This window comes from Malaclemys terrapin, chromosome 24, assembly GCF_027887155.1.
Source record: "Malaclemys terrapin pileata isolate rMalTer1 chromosome 24, rMalTer1.hap1, whole genome shotgun sequence".
Taxonomy (NCBI): Eukaryota; Metazoa; Chordata; order Testudines; family Emydidae; genus Malaclemys; species Malaclemys terrapin.
The window spans coordinates 8,133,088-8,147,918 of NC_071528.1; the positions used below are offsets into that span (position 1 = coordinate 8,133,088).

The following is a 14,831-nucleotide window of genomic DNA, read 5'->3' on the forward strand; positions in this document are numbered from 1 at the left end:
GAGAAGCAATGACACCTGGGGTTTCTGGAAGGCTGAACGGACCAGTGCGCACTCCCTCTGGGCCACTAGGGGCAGAATTTTCCGGCGCTCAAAATCGGGGCCAGAATTTCAAACCAAGTCAGCTCCCATTTACGCACCAAAACAAGCGCCTGGATTTTCAAAAGAGCTTTGCCCATTGGGTGCTGAGCTCACTTGAAAATGTGCCGGGGAGTGTCTCAGTGGGTGTTGCTGGGTGCGAAGTGCTTCTGAAATTCCAGCCCTGAGGTCTTTTGATATTTTGGCCTTCAGTGTTAGCAACCGGGCCAGGCACCCTTGGAAAGCTCATTTCCCCCAGATCTGCAGGACGGGCTCAGTCGGACCCGGGGCCTCTGTCGGACCCATGGCCTCCGTGTCATGATGATCTGGGGGAAGGGATGTGGACAAATTGGAGAGAGTCCAGCAAAGGGCAACAAAAATGATTAGGGGGCTGGGGCACATGACTTACGAGGAGAGGCTGAAGGAACTGGGATTGTTTAGTCTGCAGAAGAGAAGAGTGAGGGTGGATTTGATAGCTGCTTTCAACTACCTGAAGGGGGTTCCAAAGAGGATGGATCTAGATTGTGGTGGTGGCAGATGACAGAACAAGGAGTAATGGTTTCAAGTTGCAGTGGGGGAGGTTTAGGTTGGCTATTGGGAAAAACTTTTTCACTAGGAAGGTGGTGAAGCACTGGAATGGGTTCCCTAGGGAGGTGGTGGAATCTCCTTCCTTAGAGGTTTTTAAGGTTGACAAAGCCCTGGCTGGGATGATTTAGTTGGGAATTGGTCCTGCTTTGAGCAGGGGGTTGGACTAGATACCTCCTGAGGTCTCTTCCAACCCTGATATTCTATGATTCTATGATCTGGCCATTCGTAACTTATCGCTTTCTCCTACGGGCCCCTCGGCTTGTGGGAAATACAGCGCTGAGAACGATCACCAGCAAGCAGAGCAGCAACAGTCCTTTTAAAGTACACCACTGTCCCTCTTGCCCCGTCCTTATTCCCCTGGGGGGCTCCTGTACCTGGGGGAAGGAACCCCACCTATGTAAAGTAGAACTGGTCAGAAAACAGGGGCCGGGCAGGCAGTGCACGGAAAAATGTGAATCTTTGGTGAAATACTTTGGCCCAAAACCAAACTATTCTAATTGAAATGGGAGCAGCAGTGCCTGATGGGAGTTATAGTTCTGGGTACTTATGCTCCCGTTCTCCTCTCTGGATCAGCTGGGCTTTCGGGCCAGACTACATCTCCCATGATGCATCACAGATAGGGTCTCCTATGATGCTCTCTTCCCCTCACCAATAAGGTAGAAAGCAGTGCATCATAGGAGATGTAATCCAGCCAAAAAGCCTGGCTGACGATTAGAGGAATACAAGGAACCTGAATATATCTCTCATGGTGCACCACTTTCTACCCTGTTGGTGAAGCGAAGTGGTGAATAGGAGTCCCTGGCTGTGATGCATCATGGAAGATGTAGTCTGGCCAGGAAGCCTGGCCCATAGAGGAGAATGGGAACATACGCCACCTGAACTGCACCCTTCCCATGAGACGTTTTTAACTGAAATGTTTTGGTTTTTTATGAAATATCTAAATTTTCTGCAGAAGCTGAACGCTTTTCACACATAAAAATTCTTTGGTTGAAAACCCAATTTTCTGTCAAAAAACAGTTCCAGCCAGTCCTAGCGAGAGCAGGCGGAACAATCTCTTATATTTGTGGCCAGCCCATTGCAGCCGCTGTATAAATTCCCCAGTGCAGAGGGCTGGCTGGATGACACCAGGTACCAGGGTGTGGGATCACGAGGCCGAGTATAACTAGGCTGACTGGAGCTGGGAGCCAGTCTGCCGGAGGGGGCGTTATAAAAGGATGACTATTTACAGAGCAGCACCAGGGCATTGTTCATGGAAAAACACACCGGCACCTCAATTACGCCTCTGCGGTTTTGTAGCTGGCTGGAACACCTTAGTTTGGCATGGACAGTACTGGAGCCTCCAAAGAAAGCAAGACTGAGTGGCAGGAGAATCCAGAACCAGCGCCAAGTGGAAAGCCTACACGCAAAGATGCATCACCGTAAAAGAGTTGACTGTATCCCTGATGGGAGCCAACGGCCAGCTCCCATGAGCTCCAGCCTTCAGACAGACAGCAGAAGCACACCGGCTGCAACAGGGCACGGGAGAGAGGCATCCTCTGAAACACCTAGAGCCTAGACCATTGAGGTACCTTGCATGGCTCCCCGATATGAATGGACAGCCAGTGCGGAGTATGGAGCATAACGGAACATGCTCCCACTGCCCCGCCCCGCACAGAAACCTGTTTACCTATCATTTATGCTGCTTATCGACTCGATGCCTTTCATTGCTCAGATACAGAAACCACACTGGTCAGTTTCACTTCCTGGCTCTCATCCATCGGACAGCACTTTGGGGTTTTGGTTCCCAGCCCTGCAGCAGGACAAGTTATAAAACAACACCAATCGTGAAATAACGTTTCCATTTCATAGCTGTTTAGAGTCAGGCAAGTGTTGCTCTGCGGGCCTGGTTCGGTGCTGCCCTGTGACTTGTGCCAGTGTGTACGCCGTGCAAAGGGGTGCAAAATGTTCCCTGAGCGGAAGGGTTGTGTTTTGCACTCCCACTGCAATGAGTGCACACGAGGCAGGATGATGGAGAATCAGGCCCTTACTGTCGTTAGCGGTGAAGGCTTTATCTTTACAAAATCTAAATGTCGGGCCTCCGATGCAGTCACAGCTGCTGGAGGAATTAATTTCAGTTCCTCGTCCCCTTACCTCCGGAGGACGGGCTCATGTGGCCAGATCCGCACCCCCACTAGGTCTGGACACTGGGGCTCTATTCCTTGCCTCCCTGCAGTCGGTCCCTACATTCAGGAGACTGTTCTGCTTCCTTCATCTCTGTTCCAGGGAAGGTGCACTGAGCTGGGAGCCAGGAGACCACGCGAGCCAGTCTCGTCTCTTTCACCCACAGCAGGTTCTGTGCAACATTTACAATTGAGCAAGGCTTCGTAGCGCTCCCTGTGAGACAGGCAAGTGTTATTCTCTTCGTTTCACAGACAAGGTAACCTCTGGCCGAGCTGAGAACAGAGCCCAGCTCTCGGGCATAGCCCACCCAAGGCTCAGCCACACCGTGTTTCAGAAAGAATCTGCTCCGTCTATGTGCTTGGCTATTCTCTGTGCACCCACCAAGGCCACGCTCCTCTCCCAGAGCCAAGAACAGAACCCAGGAAGCGTGAGCCCTGCTGGTTTTCATTCTGTTGTCTAGCAAATAGCTCATGAGCTACGCTGCACAGTCCCTCTCAAATCCTGCCCCCGGGCCTTTGTGCACCGCACCAGAGCTGCTGCCGGATAGGTCCTGGGACGGACCTCCCCATGAGGGCTTAAAGGGAGGAAGCATGGTTGTTATTTCTTTCCACGTGGTGTCCTCCTACCTTGCATCCCCAGCCTAAGGACTCAGGCTCTGGGGCCAGCGCTGGAATCCTTCCCAGATCCCAGTGCCAAGACCATTAGCCCCCAGCCCAAAGTTTCTTTGCAGACGGAGCTTGCCCTGGGCTCGGCCAGTCTCACCCGTGTGCTCCGCGGCACAGGCAGACAGCCCTCGCTGGCCCGGTTCCTGCCCCCGCCCCTCACCTTGGCCGTGTGGCTGTGCTCCCCCATGGCACTGGGACCCAGCGGCTGACTTTGTGGTTTACGCTAAGGCCTCTCGAGCGGCCCAGAGCTGCTGCCCTGGCATCGGTCGTTCTAAAGCACGACGCTCTGCGCTGCTCCAGCCCACGGCTCTTTCTAAAACGGGGGCCTTTGCTGAATGCCGGGACTGCCCCGGTGCACACAGCACGCTCGGCCGCTCTGGGGGTCTCGCTGATTTCACGTGTCCCCGACATTGGAGGCCAGCAAAGAGACCAGATTCAGCTGAGCAGGCTCAAGGAGAGGACCCGGGCGTCCCTGGAGCGAGCCTTTCGTGGACCGGGAGCGCTCTGTGGCAATGTTGGGTCGGGCAGGGGAAGCACTTCCTGGATTTAAAGAATAGGCGAATGGACTCCAAAAGGAGCTGCCGCTGTTCCTCTTCGTCTGGCGTGTAAGGGCGGCAGCGGGCTCAGCAGGGCTGAGAGGGATGGGGTGTGAAACAGGAGAAGATGGAGTGGAGGATTTTGCAAGGTTGTGGGCAACCTGACTGCAGCTGTGCTGATGCCTCTCAGTCCCGGCCCTTTAGCACCCTCTGCTTTTCCAGTCCTGGCCTGCCACACAGCTCTGCCCATGCACTCCAGCCCTGTCCTTCGGCGCCTCTTAGACTATAACAAGGTTCAAAAAAGAACTAGATAAATTAATGGAGGATAGGTCCATCAATGGCTATCAGCCAGGATGGGCAGGGATGGTGTCCCTAACCTCTGTTTGCCAGAAGCTGGGAATGGGTGACGGGATGGATCACTTGATGATTCCCTGTTCTGTTCATTCCCTCTGGGGCACCTGGCTGCCACTGTCAGAAGACAGGAGACTGGGCTAGATGGACCATTGGTCTGACCCAGTATGGCTGTTTGGTGTTTTTATTCATAGAATCATAGAATCTCAGAGTTGGAAGGGAACTCAGGAGGTATCTAGTCCAACCCTCTGCTCAAAACAGGACCAATCCCCAACTAAATCATCCCAGCCAGGGCTTTGTCAAGCCTGACCTTAAAAACCTCTAAGGAAGGAGATTCCACTACCTCACTAGGGAACCCATTCCAGTGCTTCACCACCCTCGCAGTGAAATTTTTTTTCCTAATATCCAACCTAAACCTCCCCCACTGCGACTTGAGACCATTGCTCCTTGTTCTGTCATCTGGTACCACTGAGAACAGTCTGGATCAATCCTCTTTGGAACCCCCTTTCAGGTAGTTGAAAGCAGCTATCAAATCCCCCCTCATTCTTCTCTTCCGCAGACTAAATAATCCCAGTTCCCTCATCCTCTCCTCATAAATCATGTGCTCCAGACCCCTAATCATTTTTGTTGCCCACCGCTGGACTCTCTCCAATTTTTCCACATCCTTATTGTAGTGTGGGGCCCAAAACTGGACACAGTACTCCAGGTGAGGCCTCACCAATGTTGAATAAAGGGGAACGATCACGTTCCTCGATCTGCTGCCAGTGCCCCTACTTATACAGCCCAAAATGCCGTTAGCCTTCTTGGCAACAAGGGCACACTGTTGACTTATATCCAGCTTCTCGTCCACCGTAACCCTTAGGTCCTTTTCTGCAGAACTGCTGCCTAGCCACTTGGTCCCTAGTCTGTAGCGGTGCATGGTATTCTTCCATCCTAAGTGCAGGACTCTGCACTTGTCTTTGTTGAACCTCATCAGGTTTCTTTCGGCCCAATCCTCCAATTTGTCTAGGTCCCTCACACAATGAGGAACCTAGACAATTCACACAATGCACAGTCAACCTGTGGAACTCTAGTTCTGTAACTGCGATGTTGCTTAGCCTCATGCATTATGATCTCAGTCTCCCGCATTTCCCTGGCGCGTGTCCACATGGGGCACTGCACCGGGGAAGGAAGAAGGTTTCTGTGGAGCCCCCACTCCTGCTCGAGTCTCTGATGGCCGCCTATAAGGAGCTCGCTGCGATGGCAATCGGAGGAGGCAGTCGGCACAACCCTGCAGCGTCACTCTTTGCTTGGCTGGTTCCTTGCTCATCAGACCGAGAACATAAACTCTCCCTGACCTTATATTTGATTATCACGGGGTTTGACCCACAGAGGCATGAGACTGAGCCTGGCCCTGTGCCCAGACAAGGGCCTTCGCCGTCCCAATGGCTATCCAGAGCGCTCCTTTGGCTCCCGTGTCCCATCTCTGCTAGGAGGCAGCGAGCTGGCAGCAGGGAAATCTTTCTAGGCCTGGCTGAGCACTGAATTCCCTGGCTGTCGGGCTGGGAACACTGTTCCCCTGCAGGGGAGACGGGAGCAGTGAGCTACGGCAGGTCTCAGGGAAGAGGAGCGCACCAGAGACAGTGCGCACACCGCTCGAGTGGGCTGTGGTTTCCACCGAAGGCAAGGCTGTGTCCTTACAAGGCTGTGCTTTGCGACAGCTCAGGGCGGGTGCTCCTCCTGCCTGTGACAGCAGCCCGGAAGGGCTGGAGTGGCTCATTTGTTTGGTTTTTTTTAGAAAAGAAAAAAAAAAACCAGAAACCTCCCTCTTCCTTTTTTTTTTTCTGCTGCTGTGTAAGGGCCCAGTGTCCAGCCATGAGTCAGTCTGGAGCACTTCTGCATTCCACAGGAAGCACCAGCCCCTCCACCTCCTCTTCCTCCCCCTTTCCCGTTCTGTAAGAGACACGCTAGTCCCCGCGGTCACTCCCTCTCCTGGGGGACAAGCCATCCCTCTTGAACCAAGTGGGCATGAGGGGGACCCGTCCTGCTTAAACGTCTGCGGCAGGGAGTGAGGCTTCTCCTAGCTCTGTATGAACCCACACATCTTCCCACTGTAACACCCACCCTCCTCTCCCAGACCCCTCCATTGTAACGGTCCCCCCTGCTCTCCCCAGCCCTGCTGTTCCCATAGCCCCTCACGGTAATACCCTCCAGCTCACCACCTCCTATCTCTCCGTCTTTGGGGTGTCCTATGCACGTGCCTCCATCTTTGGTCCACCTAGGGCAGATACCATGGGGTAGGTCTATAGGAGGGACAGGTGGAAGGTGCAGCTGTAGGAGTCAGGACACCGGGGTTCTAGTCCCCAGCCCCGCCCCAGCTCACTAAGCAAGCCGTGAGGTGGCTCTGTGCCTCAGTTTCCCCATCTGTAGAAGGGAGGTAATTGTACCCCCTTTATAAAGGGCTTTGAGACCTATGAAGTGCTGAGTGTCGATCATAAGGCTGCTAGGGTGAGCATCGCCGAGGTGGCCGGAAGTAGTGGTAACCCATGGTGAGCTGCCGAGTGCTCCATCCCATATTGTGCTCCACACAGACCCTCCGCTGAGGACCCTGGCCAAGCCACAGTGACTGGGGGATGCTGGAGGGCACTACTGGGCAAGAGTGGTGTGGCCGGTTAACCTCCCAGCTGGAACAATGAGGCTCTACTCCTTGTGCAGAAGCGGGCCTCCTGCCCCCTTCATGTGGCACAGCTGTTTCACCACATCAAAGCCGCGCTGGGGAACGCCCTTCCAAAACAGGCTGCGATTTTCACCGCTTGTTTCGCTTGCTACGTGCTCTCTGGGGAGGCCACAACTCAGAGGTGGTGGGGGGCCTACCAACAGGGTCATCACCTGTACCTGATTTTGCAGGGCGGCCCCTGTTTTCATGGGCCTGTCCCGGGCTGTCGTCCAGGCCGAGGCTGCAGAAAGCTCCTGTTGCACTTGGGTAGGAGGCGAAAACTCTGCAAATGCATCATTAGGCGAGGTCTTAAGAAGAGAAGAGCCACTTTATACTGGATCAGACCCTTGGCCCATCTTCGTCCTGTGCCCAACCTCCTGCTGCACAGGACATGACCACTGGTCCATCTAGTGCAGTGGCCGTTTTCCAATACAGGATCAAACCCACGGACTATCTCAGCTGGCATTCTTCATTTATGTGGTGGCAACACAGCCTCACCGCGGGGTGACGTCATGTGAGCGCAGCCCATTTCAAGATTGCAATAAGAACGCTTTGCTGTTCCGCAGGACACGGCTTTGGAGGGAGACCACCCACCAGGTGCTGCTGGGCAAGGACAGGCTTCGTGAAACCTCCTGGCCACTAGGGGCAGAGTTTTCACTAGTGTTCCACATTGGCACCCACAACTGGGGCCCGATTTTCAAACGCGCGCAGCTCCCCCTTAGGCACGTGACAAAAGTGGCCAGATTTCCGACAGAGCCACGCCGCGTGTCAGGTGAAAATCCAGGCCCTTCTCAAGGTGCTTAAATGGAAGCTGAACTAGAGTTACCATATTTCAACAATCAAAAAAGAGGACGGGAGGAGCCCCGCCCTAGCCCCGCCCCTGTCCTAGCCCCACCCCTGTCCTGTCCTAGCCCCGCCCCTGCCCCTTCCACTCCCTCCCACTTCCTGCCCCCTCAGAACCCCCAACCCTCCCCCCCACTCCTTGTCCCCTGACTGCCCCCCAGGACTCCACCCCCTCCCTAAGCCTCCCTGCCTCTTGTCCCCTGACTGCCTCCTCCTGAGACCTTCCCCACATCCTAACTGGCCCCCTAGGACCCTAACCCCTACCTGTTCCCTGACTGCCCCAACCCTTATCCACACCCCCACCCCCAGACAGACCCCCCCAGAACTCCAGACCCATCTAAACCCCTCTGCTCCCTGTCCCCTGACTGCCCCCTCCTGGGACCCCTGCTCCTAACTGCCCCCCTAGGACCCTACCTCCTACCTAAGCCTCCCTGTTCCTTATCCCCTAACTGCCCCTTCCTAAGACCCCCCCCCAACTGCCCCCCAGGACCCTACCTCCTACCTGTACCCTGACTGCCCAAAACCTTATCCACCCCCCCAGAACCCCCACCGAACTCCCGACCCCCCCCCCGCTCCTTGTCCCCTGACTGCCCCCTCCTGGGACCCCTGCTCCTAACTGCCCTCCAGAACCCCACCTCCTACCTAAGCCTCCCTGTTCCTTGTCCCCTAACTGCCCCCTCCTGAGACCCCCCCCACCTGTACCCTGACTGCCCAAAACCTTACACCCCAACCCCCAGACAGCCCCCCCCCGAACTCCTGACCCATCCAACCCTGCTCCCTGTCTCTTGATTACCCCCCCCCCCCAGAACCTCCCTGCCGCTTCTCTGACCCCCGGCCCCCTTACTGTGCTGCAGAGCAGTGCGCTCGGCAGCGGGGGAGGGGAGCAGGGTCGGAGCTCCAGACGGAGGGAGGCCGAGGCCGGCCGGCCATCTGCGAATGCAGGGAGGGAGGGGGAGGGAGAGAGAGGAGGGGAGTGGTCTCAAGTTTCAGGAGAGAGGAGGGGGGAAGTGAAGGAAGGGCTCTGGCTGCCGGAGCCCCGAGCGAGTGGCACGATCTGCCCTGTACGCCGTGCACACTCTGCATGGGGGGAAGTCCGGACATTGACAAATTCCCCCCGGACGCTATTTTTAACTTTAAAAAGCCGGACATGTCCGGGGGAATCCGGACAAATGGTAACCCTAAGCTGAACGCCTGAAATTCGGCCCTTGGGTGTCACCGAATCTGATTTTCCTTCTGCCTTTTGAACTGGTCCCAAAGAACAAACTCCTCCAACATTGCCCCTGGTGGAATTCCAGTGCCTCCTTCCCGCAGCCCCATGTCAGGGAGCTCCTAGGAGGGACAGGGCTGTGGCATTAGCCCTCTGCAGCCCGGCGATTCCCTTACCACAGGGAGGGGAGGCACATCGTGTGTTTTACTTGCTGCCAATGCTGCTAGAACTCGGGGTGCTGCCGCATCCCCTGGCTTGAAGTAGTAATAACAAATACCAACTCCATGATTCCCATGGCTTCCTTCATCAGCACCCCCAGTATACAAATTGTTCCAGCACCCCCACTTGCTGCTACCCCTTAATTCTCCTGCTGATCAAGGTGCCGCATCATGGCCCCTTCCCCCGGGATGACAATCTGTGTGACAGGTCCAGGGCCCCGGGGTTAGAAGAAGCCAGAGAAGCCCAGAACAGTCCATCTGCCATCACTCTCTTCGGGCCGTAACGGCGCCAGGGTATTGTCTGCAGTGAGCCACCCAATAAGCTGCCACGTTCCACGGGTGCGGGAACAATGTGTGTAATGGGTGTGCTGAGAGCCATTGAACCAAACTGTAAACCCTGGATGTGATGGAAACCACTTCAAGCTGGGGGTGTGCTGCACCCCCAATTCCAGCACCTCTGCCAAGTTCTGTTCCAGACCCCAGATCCCCCCCAGGTTCCAGAGTGGGGGCAGAGGGGGCTGGTCTGGACCCATCTCTTGTATCAAAGTCCTCACCGTGCGCCTGAATCTACCGTGGTCCTTTTGGGTCTTGTTGGCTTTGGGTACCGTGGCATGTCTGGAGCGTGGGGCTGGGTGGGAAAAGGAGAAACACGGGGGAAGCTGACGGCCCTTAACAAACAGCTCAGACCTACATTGGCTCGGTGCTCATCTCCGTCAATCCCTTCAAGCAGATGCCTTACTTCACGGACCGGGAGGTTGAACTGTACCAAGGAGCGGTGAGGAGGCCGGCTGGTCTTGGGGGTTAGAACTGGGGTGGGGCTGGTTGACATGACTCCTTGTTTGGGCTATTCTGTCTTACACCAATGCATAACGTGCAAGGCGCAGACACGTTTCTAACTGATAGTATAAACGGGCCCCAGGCGAGGCTAGGGCCTCGGACTGGGAGTCAGGAGGTGTGGTTCTGGTCCCAGCTCACTCTCTGATCTGCTGGATGACCGTGGGCAGCTCCCTGGGTGTCTGTCTCCTCTCCAGCTATAGGGATTACTGCAGTATCTGTTTCCAAACAAAACCTGTGTTAAGGTTGAAAGTACATATCAGCAACTTAGGGTAAAAAAGTATTACCGAGCAGCTGCAGTTATTCCAGAAACCAACTTTATAAGCCCGGGAGCTTCAGAGTTAAGGTTACACTTAAAAGAAACCCAAAGGTATTAAGATATGGAAATGCACGGCTAAGGCACCCAAAAAACCTTAATTCTGCCCTGAAGGGGGAAAAAATATGAAAAAAATCGAATGTGTCTTTAAAAATCAGTTTAATCTAATCTGGCGTCACAAGCATCAACATGCAACTGCTTGCAGCCCAATCGGCACACAGCGGCGGCCCAGGTGACATCCTCAGGGCCTTACAGGTAGTGTATATATTGTGTGGATGCAGCCCACATAACATAGAGTGCTGCATACGCGGCCCACAATGGTAAATAGGTTGAGAACCACTGGTCATCCATGTATAGTTACCCCATGGCATTGCTATAGGGCAGAGTTAAGGTTGTTTGGGTGCCTAACTGGAGAAGGGAGGTGGCGGATGTTTGTCTCTTATCCTCCCAGGGAAAGCGCTGCTCACCGAGAGGGTTCTGGTTTATGCATTAGACTCTGCGTTGTAGTTAGTAACCGTTATTCTCGTTGTCTGTTCATTGGCCTCTAGGCTCAGTATGAAAATCCACCCCACATCTACGCTCTGACCGACAACATGTACCGGAACATGCTGATCGACGGAGAGAACCAGTGCGTCATTATCAGGTAGCAAGAACGCCGACTCTCAAATAAGCGTGACTTGGGTGGAAGTGGGGGTTGATCTCAGCTGCTGAGCAGGGTCAGGTCTGTTTCCCAAGGACCCCATAGGTGCCCCACAGGGAGGGCATTGGCGATTCAGTCAGTGGCACGCTCAGAGCCAGTACTGATCCAATACCGCACTGCCGCGCTGCGGGGAGTGGTGCCATCTTCGGGAGAAGTAAACCAGAAGAGTGGGGCTAGCATCCTGCCCTCTTGGGGTCATTAGAGATTCCACGACACTTTTCATATGACCAGGCTTGTTACTGCTGGTGTCTTGGCTGAATTCCAGTCCCGCCTCCCTGCATTCCTCTTCCAGTTTTGACTGGATACAACATTTTTCACCTCCTCTCCTCCGTTGCTATGCGCCGGTAAGCCGCGGTAAGCCTTGCAAAGGTAGCTGCCCAGCAGTGGCGGGGTGCGGCGAGCCCCGTGGATGTGTGTGATCTGCAAAGTGCTCGGGGATGAAAAGCCCCATCGAATTGTGAGGTTATTCATCGGTGTTGTTATCAAAGGCACTTGCAGATGTCCTGGACTCTGCATTCCTAGCAGGGAGCACGTTGGCACGGCGTCCAACGAAACGCTGGGCTAGGAGAGGGTTCCACAAACCCACCAAGTGCCCGCCTTGTGCCAGCTCCCTCTCTCAGGCATACTCAGAATCAGTCCTCCCCTCCCCTGGCCCGCTCCACGTAATGAGTAGTATGGGCACTGTAGTCACCAGTCATCACCGCGAGGCTCTTACGGGTTAAAGTTCCCGTCCACTTTCAAGAGAACAAACTTCCACACCAGCCTAAGGGGAAAGTCAGACCAGTATAAGCTAAGGCAGGGCTGGGCAAACTTTTTGGCCTGAGGGCCACCTTGGGGTTCCAAAACTGTTTGGAGGGCTGGGTAGGGAAGGCTGTGCCCCCACAAACAGCCTGGCCCCTGCCCCATCCGCCCTCTCCTACTTCCCACCCCCTGGCTGCCCCCCTCAGAACCCCCGACCCATCCAACCCCCCCTGCTCCTTGTCCCCTGACTGCCCCCTCCCAGGACCCCCCCACCTCTAACCGCCCCCCGGGACCCCACCCCCTATCCAACCCCCCTGCTCCCTGTCCCCTGACTGCCCCCTCCCAGGACCCCCCCACCTCTAACCGCCCCCTGGGACCCCACCCCCTATCCAATCCCCCTGCTCCCTGTCCCCTGACTGCCCTGACCCCTATCCACACCCCCGCCCCCTGACAGCCCCCCGGGACTCCCACACCTATCCAACCCCCCCCCAATTCCCCGTCCCCTGACTGCCCACCATCACCACCTCCCCATCCAACCGCCCCCTGTCCCCTGACTGCCCCCAGGACCCGCTGCCCCTTATCCAACTCCCCCCACCCCCCCACTCCCCACCCCCTTACCATGCCTCTCAGAGCAGCAGGATTGGCAGCCACCCAGCCGGAGCCAGCCATGCTGCTGCACTGCCCGGCAGGAGCTCGCAGCCCCGCCACCCAGAGCGCTGGCGGCACAGCGAGCTGAGGCTGCGGGGGAGGAGGGACAGCAGGGGAGGGGCTGGGGGCTGGCTAGCCACCCTGGCCAGGAGCTCAAGGGCTGGGCAGGACAGTCCCGCGAGCCAGGTGTGGCCTGCGGGCTGTAGTTTGCCCACGTCTGAGCTAAGGTGTGAATCTAAACTGCTATAGTTATACTTGTGTATATGAACACTGGTATAGCTATCACAGGTTTCACTATACTATGTAGCAGTATAACTGGCTAAACTTTCCCATGTAGACAAGCCCTAACGTACTTCCTCTCTCACATGACCCACCACACTGCCACTTTTCATGCAAGATCACGGCTCGCCTCCATTGCGCTAGGAGCTGTACGTACATCTAGTAAAAGACAGTTCCTGCCCCCAAAGGCTTTCAGTCCAAGCAGACGAGTCAGCCAAAGGTTGGGAGGGGAAACTGAGGCACAACGAAGAGCCGTGACTTGCCCAAGGTCATCCCGCAGGTCTGCGGCAGAGCCGGGAATAGAGCCCAGGTTTACTGAATCTGAGTGGAGCACTCAGTCCCCTGGATAGGGTGACCAGATGTCCTGATTTTATAGGGACAGTCCCGATTTTTGGGTCTTTTTCTTATATAGGCTCCTATTACCCCCACCCCATCCCAATTTTTCACACTTGCTCTCTGGTCACCTTACCCCTGGACCTCATTGCTAAAAGCAAATGTGCCCGGCTGGGATGCAGAGGACGGCAGCTCAGCACAGGAAATGAACGTTACGCAAGAGGTTTGTCTGTTTGAATATTGCGGAGGAGCTGTCCGGATGTGGGGCAAGTCCAGAGACTTCCCTTCTAGGTACAAGGCACCAAAACGAATAATTCAGGCATCGGCCTGAGCCGGGAACCAGAGTGTGCGGAGCTTGGAATCTCGTCACCCACCTGCTGCAGGGATGTGCAGCCATGATTCCATATCGCTACACACCTCCGCTGCCCCTTCACAAGGACCAGGAAGAACTATTCAACTCAAAACGGGACCACCCTCCTGTACCCAGCAAGAGCTCCCCTTCCGCAGACACGGAGAGAATACCCAAGAGTCTCCGAGTTATAAAATGATGTAGCATTTGGATTGCAATAGGGTCTAGAGGCCCCAAGAGAGATCTGGCCCCCTATTGTGCTGGGCACTGCACGGAAAAAGCAAGAGACAGTCCCTGTCCCGTAGCGTTTACCTAAATAGACAAAGGATGGACAGGAAAACAGGCCCAAAGAGGGAATTGGGTCACTGGTGGATGGTTGTCACTGTCTGCACCTCATTCTAGGGGAGGAATGAATATTCTGTCTTTGGGCAAGGAGGTACCTTGCCCATCTGCAGTGGCGGTTTAGCCACTGGGCCAACGAGGCCCATGCCCAGGGGCCCCGTCCAACTTGGGGGGCCTGGAAAAATGGACCCGCTCTGCCCGCCCGGTGCTCCTGCCGGGAAGCGGGGTCAGGGCGCAGGGGCTTGCCCTGCTCCACCCGCCCGATGCTCCTGCCGGGGAGCAGTGGAAGCCCCCGTGCCCCAATCCCGCTCCTGGCAGGAGCGCAAGGGGCAGGGGGCACTGCAGGTGGAAGGGGTGGGGAGGGCCCCCCCCCTTGTTCTAGCCCAGAGCCCCACAAAAGTGTAATCTGCCTCTGAGACCCACAGCGGGCTAAGGGGTGAGTGAAACCTCCAGCAGGGCAGTGGTTCTCTCTGGAAATGTAGACACTGGGCAGGTTATTTCACGTCCCCCCGTTTTGTTTGAATGTTTCTGCAGTGGGGAAAGCGGGGCTGGAAAAACGGTGGCAGCCAAATACATTATGGGCTACATTTCCAAAGTGTCCGGCGGTGGAGAGAAAGTGCAGGTACGGCTCCCTCTGCAGCCCGGGCTCTCTCTGAGCCTCTCTCTACTCATCCTCTCATCATTCTTGTTCTCCATTTCCCCCACCTCGCTCCATCCCTTCCTTCCCTCCCACCCACTTTCCTAGGGTTGAATCATCTTTCTGTCTGTCAGAGGGCAGCTCCTCCTTCCCCGTCTTCTGCAGCTCCTCAGCTCTCCCCGCCGGCTGAGATCACCGTAGGTTAGCCCGGGAAAGGTGATGACCTACCAGGCACCAGATCATGCTTCCTCTTCAAACCCCGCCCTGCATGCTCAGACCTGCCCTGCTCTAATCCAGGACTTGGCGCTCCCAAC

The 14,831-nt window shown here is 55.7% G+C and overlaps 1 protein-coding gene across 1 annotated transcript in view; it reads left to right on the plus strand.

Moving 5' to 3' along the window:
* The window catches only part of MYO1F (myosin IF), a 51,552-nt gene that overhangs the window by 13,550 nt on the left and 23,171 nt on the right, over nt 1-14,831 (plus strand). The window contains exons 3-5 of the mRNA XM_054013276.1: nt 10,024-10,113; nt 11,037-11,131; nt 14,415-14,502. Coding sequence (XP_053869251.1) covers nt 10,024-10,113; nt 11,037-11,131; nt 14,415-14,502 — 273 coding nt within the window. The remainder of the gene's footprint in view (nt 1-10,023; nt 10,114-11,036; nt 11,132-14,414; nt 14,503-14,831) is intronic.